The sequence below is a fragment of the Trachypithecus francoisi genome, unplaced genomic scaffold (genome assembly GCF_009764315.1).
Source record: "Trachypithecus francoisi isolate TF-2019V2 unplaced genomic scaffold, Tfra_2.0 Lachesis_group1, whole genome shotgun sequence".
In the NCBI taxonomy this organism is placed as follows: Eukaryota; Metazoa; Chordata; class Mammalia; order Primates; family Cercopithecidae; genus Trachypithecus; species Trachypithecus francoisi.
Window position 1 is genome coordinate 170995019 of NW_022681454.1, and position 27910 is coordinate 171022928.

General features: G+C 38.9%; 1 protein-coding gene across 1 annotated transcript in view; it reads left to right on the top strand.

The window, feature by feature from the left end:
• Positions 1-25001, top strand: part of NEIL3 (nei like DNA glycosylase 3) — a 54422-nt gene extending 29421 nt beyond the window's left edge. Inside the window, exons 5-10 of the mRNA XM_033215747.1 lie at positions 1528-1602; positions 3238-3404; positions 13713-13882; positions 15647-16067; positions 22567-22741; positions 24325-25001. Of these exons, the coding sequence (XP_033071638.1) occupies positions 1528-1602; positions 3238-3404; positions 13713-13882; positions 15647-16067; positions 22567-22741; positions 24325-24507 (1191 nt within the window). The 3' untranslated portion in view covers positions 24508-25001. The remainder of the gene's footprint in view (positions 1-1527; positions 1603-3237; positions 3405-13712; positions 13883-15646; positions 16068-22566; positions 22742-24324) is intronic.
• Positions 25002-27910: the final 2909 nt, after the last annotated feature.

A 27910-nucleotide genomic window follows, 5' to 3' on the forward strand; every position in this document is an offset into this window, starting at 1 on the left:
TTTCAGGATGACTATGTTGATTAGATTTTCACTTTTATAGTCACTGATAAATGATTTTCTTTGTACGTGTATGTGTCTGTTTATATGCAGCCTTCCCTCGGTATACACAGGGGATCAGTTCCAGTACTGCCTTTACCAAATCCATGCATACTCAAGTCCTGTAGTTGGCCCTAGGGAGACTGCTATACAAAAAGTCAGCCCTACGCTCATGCAGGCTTCACATCTCACAAATATTATGTTTTTCATCTATGTTTGACTGAAAAAAATCTACATCTAAGTGGACCTGCTCAGTTCAAACCTGTGTCGTTGAAGGGTCATATTCACACACAGACAACAAGCACGAGGCATCAGACGGTTTCTTTCGGGATTACCATTGACAGCACATGTGCCAAATAATAATTCTGCAAGGGTAACACTGAGATTTATGCCAGGCTGTGTCAGAAAAAAGTTCTGCAGTAAGGTCTGTGTCTGAGCTCTTCCATGTGTTAATAAGTACTTTGATATTAATGCATGTATATAAATGCATATCTTTTTTAAAGCTCGATCGTGACCTTGGTGGTCATCTACTCCTGTACCTATTTTCCCTTCCCTTCTTTCTGTTTTATATTGTTCTTGTTAATTTTTTTTTTTTTTGAGTCCAGCAAGACCTTTCAAGGTGTCTGATAGACAATGCTGAGACTTTGAAGGTGTCTCATACAGAATAAATATTCAATAAATGCTTGAATTTATAATTAAAATTTATAAATAGGAATCATATTTTTGTCAGTAATATTATCAGTTCAAAATAAAATTACTGTTAATGATACGAAATAGATCCCTGAGAAATAGAGCTCTAGAAGATATGCATATACGATTGACTCTTGAACAACACAGGAACTGAGGTGCTAACCACCCCCCACTGAAAATCTATATACAATTCTCGACTATTCAAAAACGTAACTACTAATAGTCTACTGTTGATCAGAAGCCTTACTGATAACACAGTTCACACATATTCTGTATGTTTTATTGTTACATATGTATTCTTACAATAAAGTAAGCTTGAGAAAAATTGTTATTAAGAATATTATAAGAGCCAGGTGTGGTGGTCTGCGCCTGCAGTCGCAGCTTCTTGGGAGGCTGAGGCGGAAGGATGGCTGAGCCTAGGGGTTTGAAGCTGCAGTGAGCTATGATGGCGCCGCTGCACTCCAGCCTGGGCAATAGAGTGAGACTGTGTCTCTAAAAAAACAAAAGAATATCGTAAGGATTATATTTACTATTCATTAAGTGGAAGTCGGTCATCATAAAGATTTTCCTCCTCCATAGATTGAGGAGGAAGAGGAGGGGTCAGTCTTGCTGTCTCAGGGATGGCAGAGGCGGAAAAAAAATCTGCGTATAAGTGGACCCTCGCAATTCAAACCCATGTTGTTCAAAGGTCAATTGTATTCAAAATCTATAGTTCTCTTTCACAGAATTGGCAAGGCATATTATTTCTTACAGTAATGAGCAAGTCATGAAACTGGGCTCCACTGTTTTTTCCACTTTAAGGTTTGTCAATTAACAGATGAACAGACCCATCACCTTGTGAAAATGATACGTGATTTCAGCATTCTCTTTTACAGGGTAAGAGCAAAATTTTTCAACTATGTAAAATGTAAAATGTCAGTGGTAATCTTTTGGATTGCACCAAAAAATGTGAAAGCTGTATATAGCCATCTAGTGGAAAGAGCTTAGAGGTGCATTAAGGGAGAGTGACATTATGTGGGTGTAATTAACATCTTGAAATTCTAGGTCATAGGTCAGTTCAAACTCAACTAACTATAATCATATTCAATTATCTTTATACCAAGTTGGGAGCAGCCATGTTAGCATTTTACAGACCCTTTTCTATTTTTGGATACATAAAATATAGAAAGTCTAGAAAGGCCGACCTACAGTAACACTTTCAGATAACCTTAGTTCCATCAGGCTTTGCCACTGACTGTAGACCTTGGTTCAGTCAAGTTTGCCACTTAACTATCTGTGTGGTTTAGATTATTTGGATAACTTTATCTAAGTTTAGTTTCTTCATCTGTAAAATGGGATAATAATGTTTCTGTCTACCACAGTTTTGAGAAGGAAGTACTTGCTGACTTGTAAATGTGAAAAGTTATATACTATATGCATATATAGAATTCAATAAACACATTTTATCTTTTAAGCAAAGTATCACAGATATGTCTTTTCTTCACAGTCCATTTTCTGTATCCAAAATTTTCATTTTTACTATGTTCAGAAAGGCAGGTATTGTAGCATTCTTTATTAATTGGCCTAAAATGTGAATGAACCTCTTGCTCTGCAGATCTGTCTTGAGTAACTATGGCTATTTTTAAATTGCATTTGCTTATTTCTTCCTCCAGAAAAAGATGACCATAGAAAACTGCCCATTTCCACCCAGATTAAATTGGGTCTTCCAATACTTCCTTAAATTAATATAAATTGTGTAATTTTCAGCTCATATATGGTAAGCTGTATTTCTGGGCTTTTAAACTTTCACACAGCTGATGGAAACCCAAGATATTTTCTTTGCAGGAGGCTTAAATATTTGTGAATGGAATAAAACTCACAAAGTATATCAGAATATCTTTTGAAGTAGAATTTATACCAAAATGGAATATATTCTCTGCTAGGATGGTATTTGAATGTTTATTTTCTTTCTTGCTTTCTTTTTTTTTTTTTTTTAACTGAATCTCTAAGGTTAAAAAAGAAAAAAAAATGTCCTTTTTCAGGTTAACAAAGAAAATACTCTTACTGAATTTTGTCCCCTAGAAGTAAGTTTTTTGGTTGTTGAAACTGAGTGAGCAGTTTCAGTCTTCTAAAAATAATCAGATTTAAAGCTAATCTAGCTTTTTTCCTTTAACTATATAATTATGGTTAATTAAAAAAGCCTTAAAAGTGTAAAAGACATTTTTAAATATAGAACTTTTACATCTCATTTAGATAAGAGGATAAAGCTATGCAAAGAGCAATTTTGAATACTAATGTCATAAAATGACTTATTTCACACAAATTTTATTTGACAAATATTACCAAATCTTGTCAATACCTTTTTCTCTGATGAAAGAAAAGATTATATTGACATATGTACAAACGTATGTAAATTTTTAACAGATGGTTTTCAGAGATGACCTTCAAAACTGTGTCTTTGGCTCCTTGGCAGCCCTGTTTTGTGGATAACAGAATTTTTTGGTTTTTTTTTTTTTTTTTTTTTTTTTTTAGTGCCATAAAGCAGGACTTGCTGTCTCTAAACACTATAAAGTTTACAAGCGTCCTAATTGTGGTCAGTGCCACTGCAGAATAACTGTGTGCCGCTTTGGGGACAACAACAGAATGACATATTTCTGTCCTCACTGTCAAAAAGAAAATCCTCAACATGTTGACATATGGTAAGATATTGAATTTAAAGGGATACCATTTGCCCTAACCATCTAACTAAAAGGCTAATAATCAGAGAATATAACTGAATAACTGTCAGGCTATTCAGAAGAGGACATAAATCAAAAGTATTTTAGTCCTTGGAAGGAAATAGTAAATAATGTCACCAAAGAACCTGAAGGAGCCAAAGGTGATTTATGGACCAGTTCTGAATTTAGGTAGAAAATCTCTGGCTCAGGGAATAATATGTAGCCTTTACCTCTAACCTAGTTTGTAAAGTGAGTACCGGAGATGTCAATAATTGGAAAAAAAATGCAACTACCTGCAAAAGTCTCTGCTTCACTTAGAAATAATATTATAAAACACGAGCAAGAGCTTTTTACAGATTGTATGTCTTGTTGGTGAAATAATAGACCACTTACTAAACTCACATGTGGTGGTTCTGCCAGTTGCCGAGTATGTCTCTTCCAATGATGCCTTCCAGAACTGGAAAAATGACCGCAGGATAGGTTTGAGGACTTACTGTGAGAGGTATTTGAGCTAAAACTCCATTGATCACCTGACCTGACTGGTGGTGGATCACAATGATATTTTTGTCTCCTGGAATTAGTGCCAGTTCAGAGCCAGTGTCCAATAATCCTAAAAAAGTCTGATTGTTTCCTTTTTCCCCAATGTACAGTTACCTTGGTAACAGGCCATAGGACCTTTTGGGGAAGTCTAAGAGAAAGATTACACAGTATAAAGCAGCTGCATAGCAGTCTATGTGATTATAAGCCAGTAGTACCAGTAATATGAAGCACATCAAATGGTGCACGGGTTCAGGGATATTAGAGGTTTACATGTGCAGGAAGGTTGGGAAGATCTCAAAGAGAGCGTCATTTGAATAGAGCTCCTGGTTCCACTCTTTCCCCCCTTCTCCCTACTGTACTTGACTTTAAAAAAAAGTATCCTTTGAAATTTACTTTTAAAAATAAAATTTTGATTAAATGATAAAGCAAACAGTATTTAATTGGAAAAAAGGAGCATGGCCACAAACTTTGAATCATTAATAAACATGGCATGGTGGAGGGATGATGAGAATACTGGCCAACCCCAACAGAGGCTCCACGTTGTGGAACAGTAAAAGCTAGTTTTTCAGGGAGGATGGGATCAAATGGTGGTGGTCATTAGTAGTTTGGGGAATGGTTAACGATCTTTCCTAAATTAGCGCATTAAGGACTTTTAGCTGATTGTAGCACAGTTAACATGGAAAACGAAGAGACTGAAAACGCGTGTAAAGAAGCTGGTGCAGAGTAACAGGCAAACGATGGTTACCAGCCTGGGGTCAAGACATTGGACATGGTACCCTAGTAAAACTTTTTAAAAGTCAACAAGGACTGTGGCAGATTTGATAGATAGGAAAATGCAAAAGTCTTCAGGACCAAATGATAAAAATGTTCACATTGTGGGTCTGGGAAAATGGGCTGCAGCAGTGAAGATGCAGTGCGTGTTAGATATGGGAAAGAGCCATGGAATATCCAGGAAGACATGTCTTAGGGGCTGCAATCCAGGATGAGAGAGGCTGTCGGCACAGTGCTGTTGATTGAACCATTCCAACTTCTCAGTTCACTAAGAATGAAAAAGGAAATGAGCCAAGGTCTGAGCTTCAGCAAATACCTATAACTACAGAGTGGGCAGGAAAGAAAAAGCAAAGGAAACAAAACCGTAGGATTGGACATAGGAAGAGACTCAGGGCACTACTAGGCTGTGGGAAACCCAGGAGGTGGGAGGGGCTATCATGTCTGTAGAGCTGGGGGACAGGGGAGGGAGCTGGCGTGCAAAGGAAGTCCCAGCTTATGTCTTCATAAATATGTCTAGAGCTGCATGCTTTCTCTTGGTCTCCTTGCATTTCATTTTCTGCATCACTCTTCTTGTTCTCCAGTACTTTTCTCTAAACCACTCTACATCTTCTTCTACTCATCTGCTTCACCCCATGTTACTATTATAGACATCTGAAATAGATTTAGATAATTATATATATATATAATATACACTTATGTTTTTTAATTTGTTATGAACATTCATACTTTTTTTATGAACAAGAACTTTCATAATTTTTTATGAACAGGAACTTTTTTTATAATATGGGTATACATTTATTTGACCAAATAAATAGATACTGCATTGAACACAATAGCTGGCAGATAGAAGACCTTCAATATATGTCTACTGAATAAATGATTAATGTTCTGTATTGGTTTTCTATGAATTGATATCTTTTGAGATTTAAAAAATGATCGAATAATTATTTATCATATAAATACTTGTCAGTGTCAAAGGTTTTTTTGAAACTAGATTTCAAAGACCCCACCATTCCCCAAAAGAGACCTATGAGTTAGGGAAGGCTGTGCTCAAAATGTTCTGGGCCTTGTAATCCCTCTTCCCTCCTGACCTGATTCTGTTTTCTGCATTGGCACTCAGCTTGGAACTTTATTTGATAAACCAACTATACACTGTGAAATAAATGTTTACATATTTTAAAAAGCTTGAAAACCGGGACAGTTTGCCCTGTTCCTAGATTTTTTTGTGAATAAGTACATCCCATTTATTTTCTGGATGAGTATTTGAACCTTTTTTATGTTGACTAAATTTTCTCATTTTAATGTAAAGTCATTTTAAGTTAAGCTGAAGAAGTCTGAAAAGGCCGCTACCAATTATTTAAATCCTCCTGTTTCTTCTGTCTCTGAAAGCTTACTGAACTCCTCATGCAGTCCTCCCCCAATTTTCCAGTTTCCACTGATCATATCACACTTTAAATACTGATACTATTTATTGTTGGGTTTTGTTTGTTTGTTTTGAGTCGGAGTTTCAGAGTCTCACTCTCGTCACCCAGGCTGGAATATAGTGGCACGATCTTGGCTCACTGCAGCCTCTGCCTCCCGGGTTCAAGTGATTCTCCTGCTTCAGCCTCCCTAGTAGCTGGGATTACAGGCACCCACTACCATGCCCAGCTAATTTTTGTATTTTTAGTAGAGACAGGGTTTTGCCATGTTGGCCAAGCTGGTCTCAAATCCCTGAGCTCAAGTGATCCACCTGCCTTGGCCTCCCAAAGTGCTGGTCCGTGTGAGCCACCATGCCCCGCCTATTGTTGGTTCTTAATTATTTGCTAGCTAATATAATTTATGTATGTGAGTATTATTTCCTTTAAAGAAAACGGAGGAGGTAGTCTTTACCTTTCATTAGAGACTTTACATTTTTTTAAATTGTTATTTGCTTTATTTATTAGGGCCTACTATGCGCCAGGTACTGGGAATACACAGACAGAAGAGAACACAGCCTCTCAAAGTGCTCAAGGGCTCATGTGAGAAGTAAATGGTAAATAGACAAAGCACCATGATGGAATTGCTGTAAAGGGACTTGTTATCCTAAGAGGAATGGAAGTATGGAGGAAGAAACACTTAAGTCTACCTAGGAAGGACAAGGAAGTCTTTCTGAAAGAGGCAGTCTTTGAGTTTAGTATAGAAAGAAATAGTAATTCATCAAAGACAAGAGGTGAGAAAAGGATTTTCTGAAAGACGAAACAGCACATGGGAAAGTATACAGGGAAAACATTTGGAAAGCCACTCACAGGGAGGATATTTTCTTCCTTCAGGAGCACATATTCAGGTCTCTAAAAACCATCTAGTTTGGAAATGTGGCGGTAGTTGCTTGCCAGTCTGAGAATTTAGTGCTGTCTGCAAACCACTCTTTTTTTTTTTTGAGGCGGAGTCTCGCTCTGTCGCCGGAACTGGAGTGCAGTGGCCAGATGTCAGCTCACTGCAAGCTCCGCCTCCCGGGTTTACGCCATTCTCCTGCCTCAGCCTCCCGAGTAGCTGGAACTACAGGCGCCCGCCACCTCGCCCGGCTAGTTTTTGTATTTTTAGTAGAGACGGGGTTTCACCGTGTTAGCCAGGATGGTCTCGATCTCCTGACCTCGTGATCCGCCCGTCTCGGCCTCCCAAAGTGCTGGGATTACAGGCTTGAGCCACCGCGCCCGGCCCTGCAAACCACTCTTTAAGCACGTGTAATCTTGCAGAAATTTTTGAGGGCATGGAGCAGTTAGAAGGCAGTTGAGAGACCTAAGAAAACCTGTGATGGGTTAGTCTTGGTAGGATAAACTTGTTCAGGGGAAAATCTGATTGTGTAGTTGTCATGTTTAAAACGTAATTTGAAGGTCTTGACTACAGTGAAACCCACCTCAATGTCTCATAAACAAAAATGGCAATTTATGGGTCATGTAGCCAAAATGAATATTGGAGTAATTCACAGAATTAATAGAAAAGCCGTAGGGACCGGAGCCTCGGAGGCTGGAACCCATGAAGGTGACCTTGGCTCTCCACAGACAGAACAAGTAGAGAAAACGTGGATCTAAGCTGCTTCCTGTTTAAGCCCCTTATCGCAAGCTTCATGATAATAAATTATTTCTGGTTTCATCAAAAGAACTATATTCTTGAGGGCTTCTGGGAAGTTTTGGTGCTCCAAGAATAAGGATTCAAAGTAGACTGAGTGAAATAGCAATCATATATTGATTAAAATAGAAGGTGGACAGCAGCTTTTTATTCAAGCCTTTAAATGCCACTTTATTTTGCATAACTTCCTTTTTAGTTTTATTAACATTTATATTGGTATTTTTTATAAAAAATCTACTTTGTTTAGACAAAGAAAAATCAATTGCTTTCCATGCCAGGAACTTGTTTCCATTGAGAAATGCAGAGATACCTTAGAGCAGGGGTCTCCAACCCCCAGGTCACAGACCGGTACTGGTACCAGTACATTAGCGCATGAGCTCCGCCTTGTGTCAGATCAGTGGGGGCCTTGGATTCTCATAGCAGCGCGAAACCTATTGTGAACTGTGCGTGCGAGGGATCTAGGTGCCAAGCTCCTAAGCCTGCTGATCTCCCCCACACCCCACCGAAGCCCCCCACGCCGATGGAAAGATTGTCTTCCACAAAACCAGTCCCTTGTGCCAAAAGAGTTGGGGACCGCTGCCTTAGAGGCAGTGCCATTCCCCACTTGTGTTTTATGCCCCTCCCCATTTCCCACCCTAGGGTAGTCTGAGATGATAGCTGAATCTGATAGTATTCACAATCACTGGGAATGCATGGAGGGAGGCAGAAAGGTCCAATGGAGAACCTTGCTGTTGCCTTAACTTTGATGATCAAAAGAAAAGGATCCCATTAAAGAGAGGTAGAAGAAACAGAGCTATAGGCTCAAAGATGGGAAGTGATGGGGAGAATTAAATTCAACTGAGTCAGCTGGCATGGTGACTCATGCCTGCAATTCCAACACTTTGGACAGCTGAGGCAGGAGGATCGCTTGAGGCCAGGAGTTCAAAACCAGCCTGGGCAACATAGCAAGACTCCATCTCTAAAAATAAAAATAAAATTAGCCACGCATGATGGTGCATGCCTGTTGTCCCACCTACTTGGGAGGCTGAGGCAGGAGGATCACCTGAGCCCAGGCGTTCGAGATCACAGTGAGTTATAATCACTCCACTGCACTCCTGTCTTTAAAAAGATTAAAATTTTAAAAATTTAAAAATAATTCAGCTGAGTTAGAGAGGGTGAGGCTTGAAGAAGGCTATTTTATTGGACCTCTGGGAAATAGGTGATTTTCAAGAAAGCAGTTGTAATCGATATGTAGGGGCAAAATTTGTGCATTAAACCTATATTTATTGAATATTTATAGAGTACTATGTTCTGGTGGGGGGAGATCTTTTTAAGAAAAACTTGGCCGGGTATGGTGGCTCATGCCTGTAATCTCAACATTTGGGGGGTCAAGGTGGGTGGATCACCTGAGGTAAGGAGTTCCAGACCAGCCTGGCCAACATAGCAAAACCCCGTCTCTACTAAAAATATAAAAAATTAGCCAGACGTGGTAGCATGTGCCAGTGATTCCAGCTACTTGGGAGGCTGAGGCAGTAGTATCATTTGAATATAGGAAGTGGAGGTTGTAGTGAGCCGAGATCACGCCACTTCACTCCAGCCCGGGCAATAGATTGAGACTCTCCAAAAATAAAAGGTCGGGCACAGTGGCTCATGCCTGTAATCCCAGCACTTTGGGAGGCCGAGGCAGGCAGATCACGAGGTCAAGAGATGGATACTATCCTGGCCAACATGGAAAACCCCATCTCTACTAAAAATACAAAAATTAGCTGGGCGTGGTGGTGGGCGCCTCTAGTCCCAGCTACTTGGGAGGCTGAGGCAGGAGAATCGCTTGAACTTGGGAGGGGGAGGTCACAGTGAGCCGAGATCGCGCCACTGCACTCCAGCCTGGTGACACAGCAAGACTTCGTCTCGAAAAAAAAGAAAAAAAACTCTCTACATACATGTATAAGACACGAGGCAATGATAAGTGGTGATTAGTGTTCTCAAGAGCATCAGCCACAGTAGCAGATAGTGACGGGAGAGGGCTCATTTTTGATACGGTGGCAGATAAGTCCCTGGGGAGGACATTATTGAAAAGATCTGATGACTTGTAGCAATCTGAGGGTGGGAGAGAAAATTCAAAGACGGTAACCCAGAAAAGCATGAAGCCTCTGAGTTGTTCAAGGAAGAGAAAGAGGGCGTGTATGACTGAACCAAGCAGAGGGAATGAGAGACAGAGGGAGCCTCTCTGCTTAGGAAGGACCAAGGAGCATGCAGTCAGCTTGACCAAGGAAAGATTCTGAGTAGAATGGGGAACCTTTGGAGGATTTTGAAAGGGCATGAAATAACTGACTTATGTTCGAAAAGATTAATCACTCTGGCAACTGTTGCCAGTACTTTGAGCTGGGAAGCCACTGGGAGATTTTGAGCAGGAGGGCAACATGAATTGACTTGGGTTTTCTGAGGATGATTTGGCCTGCTATGTGGATTAGTGACTGTAGTGGAAGCAGAGTGAAGCGGCAGCATTGAGGACTCTCAACAGTAGTGCAGGTGGTAAATGCTGGTGACAGGGATGAGAGAGGAGGTGGTGGGGAAAAAAAGGTTGAATTTAGGATAACTTTGGAAGTTGAGGTACGGTTAAGGCCAGAAACTTATATAATTTAAGGGGCCTTATTTATGAAAAATAATAAAAAATTATGACTACAACGTTAGGTCCTAATGTGAATATTTAGAATAAGAAATCACAACAAATTATATTTTTTAGACACCACAAACATCAGAAAAATGAGATATTATTAGTTCACTGCCTGACACAGCTGTGTAATTGTGTTCCTTCATGTTTTTGGCTGCAAACTCCTTGATTGCCTTTTCATATGACCACCAACAATATCATTACATCTTTTATTATGACTAGATGAGAAAACTTTGAGCTTCACAACTGGCTGTTGATAGTGACACATCTCCAGCTTCCTGTGTCTTTTCTTTAAACAGTACTTCTTCTCTGTAAGGAAACCCTGAGAGCGATGCCTTTCAAACTTTAGGGTGTACCAGCATTTTCTGAAGGGCTTGTGAAAACACGGATTGCCGGGCCCCACCCCCAGAGCTGGGGATTCCGTGGGACCCAGGAAGGGCCTGAGAATCTGCATGTCTAACACGTTCCCACATGGTGCCCATGCTGCTGGCCTGAGGACTTGACTTGGAGAACCCCAGCCCTTTGATCTTCCTCAGGTGCCTCAGGTCCCCCCCCTGCCAGGTTGTTTCTGAGTTAGAGTGGGAGGTATTAGGGGTAGAGTGGCCTGGCAATCTGGATTACGGTGGCCTGTGGGCACGGAACGATGCAGTATCTCTTGTTCAGGCCCTTCTCAAGCTTCAGAGCAGAGTCTGAGGTCACCAGGGCAATATTGTCCCTGGGCACGGAGCAGATGTGAGGTGACGCTGGCAGCATCCAGGCCCTGGGACTACTGCTGCCTGCAATCCTCTGAGTCCCCAGCATGCGGTTGAGTTACGGCTCCCATTCCCCATGCTGCCCACCCCAGTCCGCAGAGGACACGTCAAGCCATGGAAAGTTAAACTTTTTTTTGCTTCATATAAGGTTGCATCTGTAACAGATCCCACAGGATTTGCTGATGGACTGGAAGTGGGGTGTGAGGAAAGGAAGTGTTAAGGATGACTTCTAGGTCTGGGCCTGATGAACTGAGTGATGCTGATGCCATTTCCTGACGCGAGATGGAATAGTAGAATTGCAGATTGGTTGCAGATTGGTGGGTCATGAATTTTATGTGTATTCATTTCCACTGGCTGCCATCATAAATTATGACCTTGGTAGCTTAAAGCAACAGAAATGCATTCACTCAAACGTTGGATGCCAAAAGCTCAACATCAGTTTCATTGGACCAAAATTAAGGTGTGGGTAGGACTGCTCGCTCTGGAGGCACTGGGGGAATCATATTCCTTTCCTCTTCTCACTTCCGGTGCTGCCGGCATTCTTTCATGTGTGGCTACATCACTGCAACTTCTGCCTCTGTGGTCTCCTTGCCTTCTCTTCAGTGTGTATCAAGTCTCCCCCAGCCTCTCTCTTATAAAGACACTTGTGATTGGGTTAAGGGGCCACCAGCTAATCCAAAATAACCTCTCTATGTCAAGATCCTTAATTACACCTGCAAAACCCTCCTTCTTTATAAAGTAACATTTATAGATTCCTGGAATTGTGCCCTATGTCTTTGGGAGGCCATTATTCATCCTACTACAACACATGGAGTTTGAGATTCTTCTTACACATTCAAGTGGAGATTAGGAAGAATTTATTATGAGTGATTAAGAAATGGAGCAGTAAGAAAAGGAAAGAAGGTTTCCAAAGCCTCCATATGTAACAATAAAATTATCCTTATGATCAAGGAAACTTACAAGACAGAAGAAAATGAAAATAGGGAAAAGTTGGAGCATGTGGAAAATGTAAAAGTCATTTAAATTGTGTTTAATTATAGATAAATGCATCATGCTGCCTTTCAAAGTAAGTTAGTAGAGGACAGAGATTAGGTCAAGTAAACAAATTCTGTAGAAGATCTGATGTTCCATAGGGATAATAAATACTGAGTGGCATTAAAAGTCACGGTAAGTAAAGATAAAAGAATCCTAATGAGATGTATCTTACTTTCAGATTTTCTTATTCTATTTATTATTTTACCAGACACACCTGAATTTTAAAACTAGTGTAATTATATGTAAGGAACAAAATGTCACAGGAGACAAAGTTACTTTTGAAAGGCAAAGAACTCATGTTCTGAAATGTAAGATACACAGCCTTTACCTGGAAGAGCTTTTTTCGGTATTAATGTTTGGGATCATGAAGGGAATCCGTGATACTGCCATGGTTGCTTAACCATGTGACATGCTCTATATCCAGACCTATAGCTAGCTGTGCATTAGAGAGTAGGACTATGTCACAGCCCTGTAAAGGCATTTTGTCTAAAAATGCATGTTCAATGAAGGACTTCAGATGGAGAATCATGATTTATGTTTGTGGCCAGAAATCAGGGTTTTATTGTTTGCTTGCTAATCTAATAATTGGCTATCCACCATGACACAGTTTTACATGAAGGGAAATAACACAAAGAGATATGTTTTTTCATCATTATGAATTAATTAATTTACATAGTGCTCAGCAGATACTGTAGAGAAATTCTAGAGTTTCCTGAGTTTTCTGTGCACATGAAGTAAATATAAAACTTTCACGTCTTTCAATCCTCTAATTTGTGCATAGGTGTGTTTTCCCATAATTTAATTGAATAAAGCATTTTCATTTTGTTTGGGAAAAAGTACCAATTGCTTAAAATATTATTTGAGAAATACTTCCTAATGTGATATCAAATATTTTTAGTTGGTTAAAAAAAAACTACTCAATTATTTGACTCTAAATACCTTTTATTTGATGTTTCTCACTTTAACAACAATTAGTGGGGTCCAGGTAAAAACATTTTACTCTGGACAGCTGCGGTGGCTCACGCCTTAATCCCAGCACTTTGGAAGGCTGAGGCAGGAAGATTATTTGAGGCCAGGAGTTCGAGACCAGCCTAGGCAACATAGCATTCCATCTCTACTAAAAATTTAAAAATTAGCCAAGCATGCTAATGTGCACCTGTAGTCCTAGCTACTCAGGAGATTCAGGTACGAGGATTGTTTGAGTCCAGGAGTTCAAGGCTGCAGTGAACTGTAATGGTGCCACTGTACTGCAGCCTGGATGACAGAGCAAGACCCCATCTCTACAAAAAAAAAAAAAAAGAGAGAGAGACTCTAAGATACAGTTCTAACTTCTAAGCAATAATAAAGATATAGCATTGGGGTATGAATGGTTCTGTAATCATTTCTTAAATACCCAGACAAGAACAAGGCAATAATAACAATGTTAATGATTAATTTTAAAAATTATTTATATAGCAGGCTACCGACTAGAAATACTATGATCAGTTGGACATCTGGCAGGGTGGATCATGTTATGGACTCTGTGGCTCGGAAGTCTGAAGAGCAGTGGACCTGTGTGGTGTGTACTTTAATCAATAAGCCCTCTTCTAAGGCATGTGATGCTTGCTTGACCTCAAGGCCTATTGGTAAGACTCAGTTTTGATTTTGAGTTTGTTACATTTCTAAGAGGGTTAATTATACAAAGTCAGGAATATATCTTGCTCCATCTTGATATTCCATAAGTAAATAAAATGTCTTTCTCAAAGGTTTAAAAGAATTGCCAGTTTTTACATGTAAACCATGCTAATATTCTGTTGAGTAATTTTTTTTTTTTTTAACAGGGAGGGAAAGCATGTTTGTGCTATAACAGTATGTGCCTTTGTATCTCAAAAAAACGGAGATGATCACATCTGTTCTCTACTGTTTCTAATGAATTATTCAATAAAGCTTTGTTTTATGCAGATTTCAGCAACTTTCGAGTTTGTTATTCAGTGCAAGTGTTTCATAAATTGAAAGGGAGGGTTTCTGTAAGAATATCTTTGCAGGTGGAATAGAAAAATGCTGAATTTTTTATCTTCTGTATCCCTTCTACCCTTGTTATTAAAATCTTTACCCAGACAATTGTACTGATTTCATTGAAATCTTTCAAAATAACTCTTTATAGCTCACGATTTCATGCGTTTAGAGCATGTAAAACCTCAGAGGAAGCCTGTGATTAAGAGCCATCTCATTGCTGCAGCTTCTATTGTGTTCTTAAAATGTTATTTCTTTCTTCAATTAGAGATGAGAAAGTTCATTCCTGACTTATGCACCCCCGCATTGTGTCAACTGTCATACTGTGGTTTGTTCCCTGGGCCGGAAAGGCAGACATCACCCCTTGCGTAGCTTTGCTGTGCTGCATCTCCTATTTCTACCCCTCCTTCTTCAGAATCCTTCAACAGAGACAGAGCCCATGGAAAAACACAATCTTAGGTTGCCACATTGATTTCAACATTCTGAAATGCATTTATATGTCTCATTAACTGTTTTCTTGTTAATGTTTCTGAGTCAGAAGACATCTTAATGAAAATATAGAATGTATTATAGTACATATTCCAAAATCCTAGGATACTCTGTTGAAACATTGTATTTAATAGATGTTAAGTCTGGCCCGGTGCGGTGGCTCACGCTTGTAATCCCAGCACTTTAGGAGGCCGAGGCAGGCGGATCACAAGGTCAGGAGATTGAGACCATTCTGGCTAACATGTGAAACCCCGTCTGTACTAAAACTACAAAAAATTAGCTGGGTGTGGTGGCAGGCACCTGTAGTCCCAGCTACTTGGGAGGCTGAGGCAGGAGAATGACGTGAACCCAGGAGGCGGAGCTTGCAGTGAGCCAAGATCATGCCACTGCACTCCAGCCTGGGCAAGAGAGCAAGACTCCATTTTAAAAAAAAATAGATATTAAGTCTTTGTAATTCATCTTTACTTGTTTTAAATAAGCCTTTCACTTTGTCTTGTCTTTCCTTGTCATTCCTGGTAGTCTAGAAACAGGTCTCTAACTGCTGACCTAATGCTTTATACGATATCATCTCTTAATTACCACTTGTTAATACTTTGCCTAATATTAGCAAAACTGATAGCTGAATCACCTTTAAATGCTTAAACATAATAAAAAGCAAATATAAATCTGTGTTAAACCCATGTCAGGGTTTCTGTAAGTCAAAATTTTGCATTTTACATAATATTTCATTTCCTAGCCAGAAGATGATTAATTCTGACTTGTTTGGGCCAACTTTGTGTTATTAGTTCTATATATTAGTTCACTGTAATAAAGTGAAGTAAATTTGTTAATCAAATAAAAAGATGTTTCACATAATCAGTATGTTATATTTATAGGACTATTGCAGAATTACTTATCTCTCCTTCCAGATTCAGTGCTCAAGAATGAAGAAAATTCTACTGTCTTTAGCCACTTAATGAAGTACCCATGTAATACTTTTCGAAAACCTCATACAGAAGTCAAGATCAACAGAAAAACTGCATTTGGAACTACAACTCTTGTCTTGACTGATTTTAGCAATAAATCCAGTACTCTGGAAATAAAAAAAAAGCAAAACCAGACACTAGATGAAGAGTTTCAGAACTCTCCTCCTACTAATGTCTGTTTGAAAGATACACAGAACCCCTCCAAAAAGAGAACAAACAATATAACTCAACTATCCAGCAAAGTAAACATATCACCTACAATCAGGTCAGAATCTAAATTATTCAGTCCAGCACATAAAAAACTGAAAACAGCCCACTGCTTATCACCAGATCTTAAAAGCTGCAACCCTGGATATTCTAGCAGGTATGATGCTTTTAACCTTGGTCTTTAAGATAATTGCTTTTTTTTTTTTTTTTAAAGACGAGGTCTCACTGTCACCTAGGCTACAGTGCAGTGGTGTGATCTCAGCTCACTGCAACCTCTGCCTCCTGCGTTCAAGCGATTCTCCTGCCTCAGCCTCCCAAGTAGCTGAGATTACAGGTGCCCGCCATCACACCTGACTAATTTTTGTATTTTCAGTAGAGATGGGGTTTTACCATGTTGGCCAGACTGGTCTCAATCCCCTGATCTCAAGTTATCCACCCACCTCGGCCTCTCAAGGTGCTGGGATTACAGACATGAGCCACCACGCCCGGCTGGTTACATTAAGTTTTAAGAGGACAGAAATTGTCCCTTGCTAAGGAAGTTGAATTACTTTTGGTAACATGAATCAAACCCTAAAAGACTATTATAGTAGTCTGCCTCCTTTCCTTTCTCTAGATTATATTGTTAGAGAAGGGAAGGAAATAAAAAACATAACTTCCTACATGTATAAAAAGTTGGGGTTTTTTTTCTGATAATAACCATACACATGATCAATACAGAATATTTGGAAAATATTGTACAGTATAAAGAAAAATATTTGTCACCCATAATCATACTGCTTATCAATAACCAGTTAGTATTTTTTTATATTTCCTTCCAATGAAAGATAGTCTTCCAAAAGGGGAACTATTTTTTATAAAGGTTTAGTTAGTATACTGTGTTCTAAAAGGAGGTATCTGAGATACCTCTAGTGACCTTTCTGTTAAAGAACGTGGATGGATCTCCAACAGTCATGCGAGATGGTGTTTATTTTTATTTTTGTTTTTTTCGTTGAGACAGCATTTCGCTCTTGTCACCCAGCTGGAGTGCAATGGCACGATCTCGGCTCACTGCCACAACACCTGGCTAATTTTTTTTTGTATTTTTAGCAGAGATGGGGTTTCGCCATGTTGGCCAGGCTGGTCTCAAACTCCTGACCTCAGATGATCTGCCCACCACAGCCTCCCAAAGTGCCGGGATTACAGGCATGAGCCACTCGGCCTGGCGTTGCTCTTTATTTTAACTGAAAGTCCTGAAAAGCCTGCTTGCTACTTTGTATCTGAAATTGAAAAGTTGTAATTGTAACTAATAAATACTACCAGAGCAGATACGTTTTATGGGACTTCCAGCTACATGTCGAGGAGAACACCCTCATTTTTGTCGCCTGTGATACAGAAATGTGAATACATAATGTCATCCTCTCTTTTCCTTAATGATTATTGGCAGCTCCTGAAATAATTTTCTATTGACCCTCCTTCCCCCTTTATCTGGCCCTCCCAGTCCCTTTATCTGGAATTCCTAACTATGGCAACCCGATGTTACATCTCCAACAGAGACACATTTGTCCACTGTTTTCTTTTCTGAGCCGCTTTCTTTCTTCCTTCAGAAAGCAGCTGACATACATCCAGCATTTTTGAATAAGTGGAGAATTTATAACACATAAATGGAGGGTCGTCCTCCCATGTATGTCTTTTCTTGCCAGTGGGAGACAGGCAGAGAAACAGTTACAGTCATCCCTCGGTATCCTCAGGGCATTTGTTCCAGAACCCCCAGGATACCAAAATCTGCAGATGCTCAAGTCCCTGGTATGAAATGGCATAGCCCTTGCATATAACATATGCACACCTTTTCATATATTTAAATCATCTCTGCATTACTTCTTATAATACTGAATTCAATGTAAAGGCTGTGTAAATAATTGTTATACTGTATTTTCTTTGTATAATTTTTTATTGTTTCATTTTTGTTATTTCTTGTTTCCAAATATTTTCGATCCAAGATTGGTTGAATTCGTGGATTGGGAACCTGCAGATGTGGAGGGGTGTACTTTGGTTGGGACCTAGAGTAATCTCAGGTGGAATTGTGAGATTCACTGGCTTTTCCTCTTATTAACTATGCCTTTACTGATGGATAGATGCCTCCTCTTGGCAGTGGGATGAGGGTCCATTTGGTGTAAATTCCTAGAGCAACCTGTAGGAATCCTTAAGCTTATTTCATAACAAATTCGGAGACAGTCTTTGCTCAATAGATGTATTTACTCCCAGTTTCCTATTCCAACTCTAGTTTTACCATCAGTTAATATTGATGATTTATCCTTGACTGGCTTTTTAAATGTTTTGTTCATAATCATTTAGGGCTTAACTTTTGTTCATTTGCTCACATTTGAATTAAGCTATGGGAGCTGAACTTTTAACTGACTGGATAAATCCACCACCTGTTCACTTTAACCGCAATTAATGCCTCATGATGGAAGTTCATGAAGGAGTTAATTAAGAATGTTTGAGTTGGGAGGCTGTCCTGGAGGAGAAAATCATTTCCAAACAGTCTTTTCTGTTCCGTGGCTTAAGTGGAAAGTAGAAGTGATTGTCTTAAAATATTGTGGTATTCGTTGTACCTAGATGAAATATCTTGGCCTATTTTTGTTCCCTTAGTGCTTTGTAGAAAATCTCAGACAATTTCACTAATGAATTAGGGATTTAAAAAAACATTAATGTAACCTTAAATTTAAATGATTTCTTCATAAGCCTTTAGTAATAGGATCATATGATCAATCACGGTGCACCGCATTCCTTAGAAATGCTGCAGCCCGTGTGTGTATTGAATATAAGAACACCAGGACTGAGACTCCACAATCAATCAAGATCAACTAGCAGAATAAATGTCAAGTGATGAAATAAATTCACCCAGCAGCCCTTCTGCACCCAGCTACTTTACACGGAATAAATTGCAAATTACTGTCATTTATTTCATTTTTCTCCTTGTCTGGCAGCTCTAGTGTTCATCTTGCGGACAACATGCCTAGCAGAAGCCCACAACATAATACTATTAAAGCAGGTGGTCCATTCATAATTTATAGCCAGTTTATATTTTCTTTAATATTATATGATAATTACTTTGACTTTTGTTCTCTTAATTACAGTTCTCATTACCACACAGTCCATGCAGCGTTGATGAGGCATGTTTTCTGATTGGTCTTGAGATAGATGTGTATTCCATCCAGTTATTGGCTTATAAATTAGATGGTTGAACCCATTTTTAAACAGTTAAGAATAATTACTAGAAACAGTTTAAGTTGTCGATCCAATTAGTGTAAACACAGAGCAAAACACAGTGATGCATTTTCAAAAAATGCTTGTGTTTTAGAAGGGTGAAATGACAATAACAAAATCATTAATATTTTCTCACGTTTGCTGCCATCAGGGGTGTTGAAGATTTGTCTTTAATCACCAGGGCGGGTATGACACCATGTCCTTGTCTTTCATCACCAGGGCGGGTATGACACCATGTCCTTGTCTTTAATCACCAGGGCGGGTATGACACCATGTCCTTGTCTCTGGGTTTGCTTCTTGGAGTTTTCAGTCTAAGGATTTCAGAACCACCTGGGACATCCAGAATGAGTCATTTCACTTTTGTTTCAATCCTTGCAATAATCCTGTATGACAAAATCCACATTCAGTGAGACTGATTAATCCAAAAAATTCAGACAATATTTTTATTATGATGAATCACCCTATCTATAAAATGAGTTAAACCAAGTTTGTCCAACCAAAGGCTTGTGGGCCAGTTGGCTTTGAATGCAGCCTGACACAAATTTGTAAACTTTCCTAAAACATGAGTTTTTTGTGTGTTTTTTTTTTTTTTACGTTCATCAGCTATCATTAGGGTTACCGTGTGGCATTGTTCTTGATTCTAATGACATGTACATGAGCAGACTATAGCCAGCAGGGCCAAATCCATCCCACCACCTGTTTGTGTAAAGCTTTATTTCCATTTGTTTAGATATTTTCTGTGACTGCTTTTCGTGATGACAAACTTAGACCATAAGACCAGCAAGCCTAAAATATGTTATCTGAAAAGGTTTGCCAGCCCCGATCTATTATATTAATAGATCGTTTATAACCCAGCGTTAATATTCAAAATGATGGTCATGATCACTAAAATGAATGATTCTGTATGCTACATTTAATTAAGAAATCTACATTTTAGAAAGTTTTTAAATGATTAAAACAAAGAGAGGAACTAAGATGTCCTCAGTTAATCAGAACATTTAATTATCCTGGATAATGTTTTCTATCATAAAATTAAGATTAGCTGTGAATATTTAGCGCCAGCGTGATCACAGGTGGCATCAGTATCTTGGTTACATTACTTCAGTGCTTCGTAACTTAATGTGCATACGAATCACCTGGAAATCCTGTTAACATACAGATTCTGATTCTGCAAGCAATCTGGAGTAGTAGCTAACAAACTCCGGGTGATGCTGATGCTTCTGGTCAGTGGACCACACTCTGAGTACCAAGAAGTACCAAGATCAAACGTGGCTTTTTTTTTTTTTTTTTTTTTTTTTGAGACGGAGTCTTGCTCTGTCACCAGGCTGGAGTGCAATGGCGCAATCTCAGCTTACTGCAACCTCTGCCTCCCGGGTTCAAGCAATTCTCCTGCCTCAGCCTCCTGAGTAGCTGGGATTACAGGCACACGCCACCACGCCCAGCTAATTTTGCGTTTTTAGTAGAGACGGGGTTTCACCATGTTGGCCAGGCTGGTCTTGAACTCTTGACCTCAGGTGATCCTCCCACCTCAGCCTCCCAAAATGCTGGGATTACAGGCGTGAGCCACTGCACCCAGCCTGTGGCCATGTTTTTTACTTAATATTTAAAAAAAGAAATGGAGTGGAAGGCAGAAATGAAGGCAGAGAGATGACATTTGGGCCTCTCCTTTCTACTTTAATCCTGCCTTCTACCTTGGCCCGTCTCCTCAGAAAAACCTTAAAATAGAGAATCTAACCCTCTCCCTGGATATGTGGAACCCTGGAGCTCTCTAGGTTGAAACAAGTAGGTTAGAAAATGTTCAACTGTTATTCAAAACAGCCACCTCTAAAATGATATATAAAACTGTTTTTATGTCCACACGATTTTTAGTAAGAATGCACCATTTCATTAATTTTGTTAATATTCTTAATCTTTTCTCCTTTAATTTTGTGTAAGCATTGTTTATGAACCACTTGCTTTAATTGTGAAATCTGTTGACTTCTCTACAACTGTCCAGATATCTGGCTTCTCTTGAAGTTAAATTTTGGAGGAGATTGGTGAACTGAAAATTTGTGGAAAAGAGAAGTCCTTTGCCTCTCAGCTTTCCTATTTCTGATTTGGTATTACCCATGACTCTAAAATACAACCACCACCCCTCTACCCTGAAAAAGGTACCATCAAAATAGTTGCTGGTGAAGTATTTAATGATAACCATGTATTTAGCAATGCCTACAGCTGCTCTTCTTTTACAAATGGCTATTGAAGAAACCTTCAAAAATTGCCCTCAGAATGTTTGAGTTCATCCCAGCAAACATTTTCAAAGCAGTATATTTAAGCATATTATATAAACGAATTTCAGTCAATTTCATCACAAATAAAAGATTGCATTCTCTGAACATTTCAGTTAGATATAATGTATTCAGGCATCATAGAAACAAGTGTATAAAAAATGCAGTTTAGGAAGCAAGGAAAAAGAGAAATCACCTTTGATTTTTAAGTATTTTTAACAATTATTTAAGAATGATATTTTTGTTCTTTAGATATTTACCAAAAAGGTGAGAACGGATTAACTGTTTTATCATTAAAAAGTTTTAAAAAATAGGAGTATTAAGGGGGGATTTCTGGTTTTAATGAATGTGAACACTTTCTCTTCAACCAGTTTATTAAAAAACTAATTCTCATAAAGCCATCATTAAAATATGCACAACATAGAAAATTTAAATAAGCTTCTTTTCAAAAAGAAAATTCTGTTTATATAGTTACAGTACAAGGCCAGTTCTAGCCTGTGTACACTGGGTATGAGGACAACCTCCAAATCCTCTTGATCCTAATTGTGGGGGAGAATAAAGCTTCCCTGCTAGATTTACAAAATTCACTTGCAAGAATATGATTGCGACTATTATAGTAGCCTTGATCAGAGAAAAGCATAGAAAATTGTCTTTAAAGTAGACAGCAGAGAGAGTGATTTCTATGGCCTTGTCAGAAACATTGATGAGAGTTTGCTACCGATGAGAAAATAAGTAGAGAATATTGTGACTAGCCACTTTGGGGCCAGTGGGAATGGAGAACCTGGACTTGAGAATAGTTTAGAGGAAATAAAAGTGGCTACAGTGTAATACTGGGTAAGAAAAGAACTGAATATCAGAAATGAAAAATAAAATTTGATTTACTGGATGCACAATCCAGCTGCTGTTGTTCTTTAGAAATTTAAATTACGTGTTTTAGGTACATTGGTAACTTTGGAAATAAATTAGAATTACCTGGGAAAACAAAGAATAAAGACAGCATTTGCATAATGACCTAATGCTAATGTGGTCCAGTTTTTGATAAAATTTCTTTGTACAAGTGAAATTCTGACATGTGGGGGTAAAGTGGTGTGAATGGTCCTTTAGTACTCCTATGTGAGCTTACTTTGTAACCTGTCATTACAGTGAACGTCAAATTAATATGACAGATGGCCCTCGTACCTTCAATCCTGACGGCCCTCGCTGCAGCAAACACAACCGCCTCTGCATTCTCCGAGTTGTGAGGAAGGATGGGGAAAACAAGGGCAGGCAGTTTTATGCCTGTCCTCTACCTAGAGAAGCACAATGTGGATTTTTTGAAGTATGTGTAAGATTTATCTAGCTTACTAAAATGTAATTAAATGCTTTGGTTATTAATGTATAACAAATAGCAATACTTTCCTAGTTTTACCTTTTACCTTTTAATTTGAAATAACCATATTGGCATTCGGTCTAAAGCTTGAATGTTGAGTAACTTAAAATTCAGATGTTCAGCCAAAAGAAATTTAATAATAGCTATTATATTGTTAGAGTGTATCATATTTATGGTCACAAGTCTAGAAGTGTTGCCCTTCGCTTGTAAAGTTAGAAAGACACTGAGTGACTAGTAGATACTTGTAGTACATATGTGGCTAATAATCCAGGGTGAGAATGTGTTCTTCCTAACTTCAGTGCTACATCAAAACCTTTGCTTTATGCATTGGATAAAGGTTTATAAGAAAAACAACTTACATGCCTGGGATTTACAGTAACCTTATCAAATCCTACTTAACTACACTTGACCCAAAACAGTGATGGCAGAATAGCAATTTAGCTATAGGTGATTCCTCATGCCTTCCCAGTCTGTGGATGTGTCCCTAAAGATGATAGTCAGTCGCACTTCCAGTATTCCTCAGTGTGAGCATCGCATCAGGCCAAGTATGATTCTAATGGTCAGAGATAGATATTTTTTTCTAGTTACTCTTCATCTGAAATAGAACTGAAAAAAAGAAACTATTGCTATGTTTCAGTGCTGGAGCAAAGATTTTCTGGTTGGACTTTTTGAAAAATCAAATGTCTGTCTTCAATGTGATACTTCCTAAAGAATTTCCCAGGGAAAATTGGATGGTGATCTTAGACCTCAGTCTCTGAACACAGTGTGACTCTACCCTACAAAATTCACAGATTTCCTCCTCAAGAAGCTTTCATAGATGTAACGGGAAAATATTATTAGCAATATTCATGGTATTGCTAAAAATATAGCCTTTTTCATATCTCTCTTGAGGTCAAAATTAGTAAGAATAATATAATATCTAATTTAGTCTGGGTAAGTCTTTGATTCTTTTCCTGAGGAAGTTTAATATTAAAATCATGACAAATCTTTGATCTTACGGGGTTTCTTCTTGTTGTTGTTTGGTTGCTTGGTTGATTTTTTTTTTTTAGAGACAGGGTCTCACTACGCTGCCCAGGCTGGTTTCAAACTCTTGTGCTCAAGCTGTCCTCCCACCTCCGCCTCCCAAAGTGCTGGGTTTTATTAAAGGCATGAGCCACCACACCTCGCCTGATCTTACAGTTTTAACTGAAACAGACCTATGGCAGGGATATTGGTGATTACAGCAAGATTTTGGTAGTTTTCAATTATTCTTAATAAAGTGAAGAAACTTCTGTAAATATACCTTTAGACAAAGGGAAGCTCAGAATTACGGCCATTTTCTGCGTGATTCAAACAAATTTGTAAGAGACATGCTTCTTTTAGGATATAAACTTTTTTAAAGGCAACGACTAATGACATGTCTATTTTACAATGTCAAATTAATGATAACAGCAGGGAAGACTATATAACACTAATCGCATGTGCCTAGGGTTAGGCTGTACATCATGATAACTTTTACATAAACTTGTAAAATTTACCTTTTTTTCCTGCAGTGGGCAGATTTGTCCTTCCCATTCTGCAACCATGGCAAACGTTCCATCATGAAAACAGTATTGAAGATTGGACCTAACAATGGAAAGAATTTTTTTGTATGTCCTCTTGGGAAGGAAAAACAATGCAATTTTTTCCAGTGGGCAGAAAATGGGCCAGGAATGAAAATTATTCCCGGATGCTAATATCTGTAGATTCTCTGGCATTTAATCTCTTCAAACTGTGTGTAATGTTTGGTCCTCCTCTGTTTCATAGAAAAGTTGTAGAATACCTATGATACATTGAAAAGTTACTGCAATATTTGAGAACTGTTCTTTTTTTTTTCCTTTCCACCTTTGGTGCCATCTTTCCGTCATTGGCTATGTGTTTTCTTTTTGCCTTGATGAACGTTCTATGTATTTCATCAGATACAGAGATTATTCCATTTAGGATGTGTATTTAATGCATTTAGTGATGACAATAAAGTGTTTTTAGTATGCTCTTAGTCTCTTGTAACTGTGGAGAAGCAGAGTTTTTTTTTTTTTTTTTTTTTTAGGAAAGGATTATGCAACACAATAAAATAAGATATTCTGTCTGTAGTAAATATATTTCTCATGTACAACCACTATTTATAATGTATGATTAAAGAGATTTCTTGTTTTATTAAATAAAATTTAAGAAATAAGATCTTCTTTATGAACAAGTCTATTTTTAAAATTCTGTGCAACCAACATTAAGTTGCTGTTAGATGCTAGGGCTATGCCAAACCTTGTATGACTTCAAATTTGTGTTCTCATGTAAAGTGATGGGGACACAGACTATAAAAGTAACATCTAAGAAAAGAAGAACTTGGGTGTAGGTGTTTAAAAGAGAGGTTGATTTGTATTTTTCTAATGCCCTCTCCCCCCTGCTTTTATTTACATTTTAGCACAGATCACAATGACTGTTCCCCCTCAATAAAAAGTCACTCGTAAGGTGTTTCTGCATGCTTGTACAAAAAAGTCCTTTCAGAGCTGGTTGAATCTTTTTTTTTTTTTTAAAGGACAGCATGAAGGTGGCTTGAACCACTTTCCCATTCTATCACTTAGTTTTTCATTCAGAGCTATAGAAGTTAATAGCATATGAAATTATTGGCAAAAACAAAACATATTTTATAGTTTTACAAGTATTTTATTTTGACTCTACACTGAAAAGACAGGACCAACCTAGGATGAATGATCTTCACCCAAATTGCTCAACAGGACAATGACTCTACAGATGAGGAGCTGGACTGGACAGTTGACAATCTTAGCTGCCGTGATGTGAAGTACGTAGGGAGTACATTAAGAAGGAAACTGCAAGCTAGTTGCGCAATAAACAGGAAAAAAGATCTACTGCAAAAAGGACTTCCATAAAGTCTGGTCTCCAAAAATGTACATATTAATTACACAGAAATGTAGGTAAATGAAACAATAGGTTATACAATAAACTTAGATCCCTATCCTGATAAGAAATGTTCAGGATCTATATGAGGAAACCTTTTTTTTGAGACAGGGTCTCACTCTGTCCCCCAGGCTGGAGTGCAGTAGCATGATCTCGGCTCACTGCAGCCTCAACCTGTCGGACTCAAGCGACCCCCTAGCCTCAGCCTCCCAAGTAGCTGGGAATACAGGTGTGTGCCAGCATGCCAGGCTAATTTTTGTATTTTTTGTAGAGATGGGGTTTGTCCTACCACCCAAGCTGGTTTCTTCTGGGTTCAAGAGATCCACCTTGGCCTTCCAAAGTGCTGGGATTACAGGTGTGAGCCACCACGCCTGGCCTGAAGAAACTTTCATCTGAGGCCCAAAGAACCAGATGCATTCTAGTTCAAACGAACAAAAACAAGTTCTTGCTTGGAAAGAATGAGTGTTTAAATGACAGCATTCTTTCAGACTTCTATTATAACGAAATTTCTCAAAAAATCTCAGTGGGGGTTTCTGCCTCCTTGTGGCGTGGTGAGCTCCAGCTGAACCCAACCTTCCCACAGAAAACTCTAGATTCTGGACAAAAGCAAAAGCACCGCTGGAGAGTGAACTAAAGCAGGCAGATTCTTGAAGGCTGTGAAATTTAGAAGAAAGAATTGACTGGAGGTGATTTCCCGTTTTTTACAGCTTTTGTCCTGAGGGCAGAACAAAAACAATCAAGTAGGCCAGCCAAAACTTCAGTATAAAACCTGAAGTATTTCTCATCTGCAGAATCGGCAAGCAATTTTGGCAGCCACAGCCACTGGGAAGTGAGGAGGAAATCTCAGAAAGGACATCACAAGGGGAGCCCCACATTCTGTGAAACTCTGCTGATGTCATTGACCACTGAACCATATACGCATGGGACAAACTGAACACAACACGCTAAAGATAAAAGCTGAGCCAGCCAGGCACAGTGGCACTTTGGAAGGCCCAGGCGGGCAGATCATGAGGTCAAGAGATCGAGACTATCCTGGCCAACATTGGTGAAACCCCATCTCTACTAAAAATACAAAAATTAGCTGGCCATGGTGGTGGCGCCTGTAGTCCCAGCTGCTCTGGAGGCTAAGGCAGGAGAATCGCTTGAACCTGGGAGGCGGAGGTTGCAGTGAGCTGAGATCTCGTCATTGCACTCCAGCCTGGCGACAGAGTGAGACTCCGTCTCAAAAAAAAAAAAAAAAGGCTGAGCCGAGATATGATCTGCCACGCAAGAAAGAGATGTTGTACTTTGAATCTAACCAAATTAATCTGCTGCTGAGACAAATACATCAACACTCTTTAGAAGCCGACAGCAGGTCCTTGACTAACCCTTCATTCAATATCATTTTGTTGTAACTGTGAGAAAAATACCACTTTCAGCCACGGCCACTATCTATGTGGAGCTGGCATGCTCTCCGCATGTCTGCATGAGTTTTCCTCTGGACACTGGGTTCCTCCCACATCCCAAAGATGTGTGCTATAGGTGAACTGGCACGTGTGTGTTCATGGTTCCAGTGTGAGTGTGTGTTAGTGTGAGTTGCCCTGTCATGGGAGGGCATCCTGGCCAGGGAGAGTTCCCACCTGGTGCCCTGAGCTGCTAGGATAGGTTCCCACCACCTGCAACCCAGAACTGGAATAAGTGGGTTGGAAAATGAATGAATATGAATTACAGGAAAATAAAAATCTGCCAAGTTTACAATAATCATACAAATGCACAACAACACAGTACGAAACATTTGCAAACATTTATTCTGTGAGTTAACTCCACCGCTACTACAACCATCAGTCACTCCAAAATTCGGGTAACTAAGAAAAAGAAAAAAAATTACTCTGACTGCAGTGTGGAGGGTGAATGAATTCATTCACCAAAATTTGAGTAAATATCTTGTTTATAGTAATCTTTCTTCAATATATTTACAGCTCACATTTATTTTGGTGTTTAACATTAGAAGTCTGTTTAGAAGTTTGATGATGTTTCTATGACCAGAAATATGCTGTAGGAACTTAACTCTGGTTTATATCAATTCGCCTTTTGGAAAATTAGTTCTGTTTTACATTATTTTGCTTAAAGTCATTGTTTCCATGAACCTATCAATGATGTGAAGTGAGAACTTACTGCGTGCCAAATCTTTACCATATAATACCTATA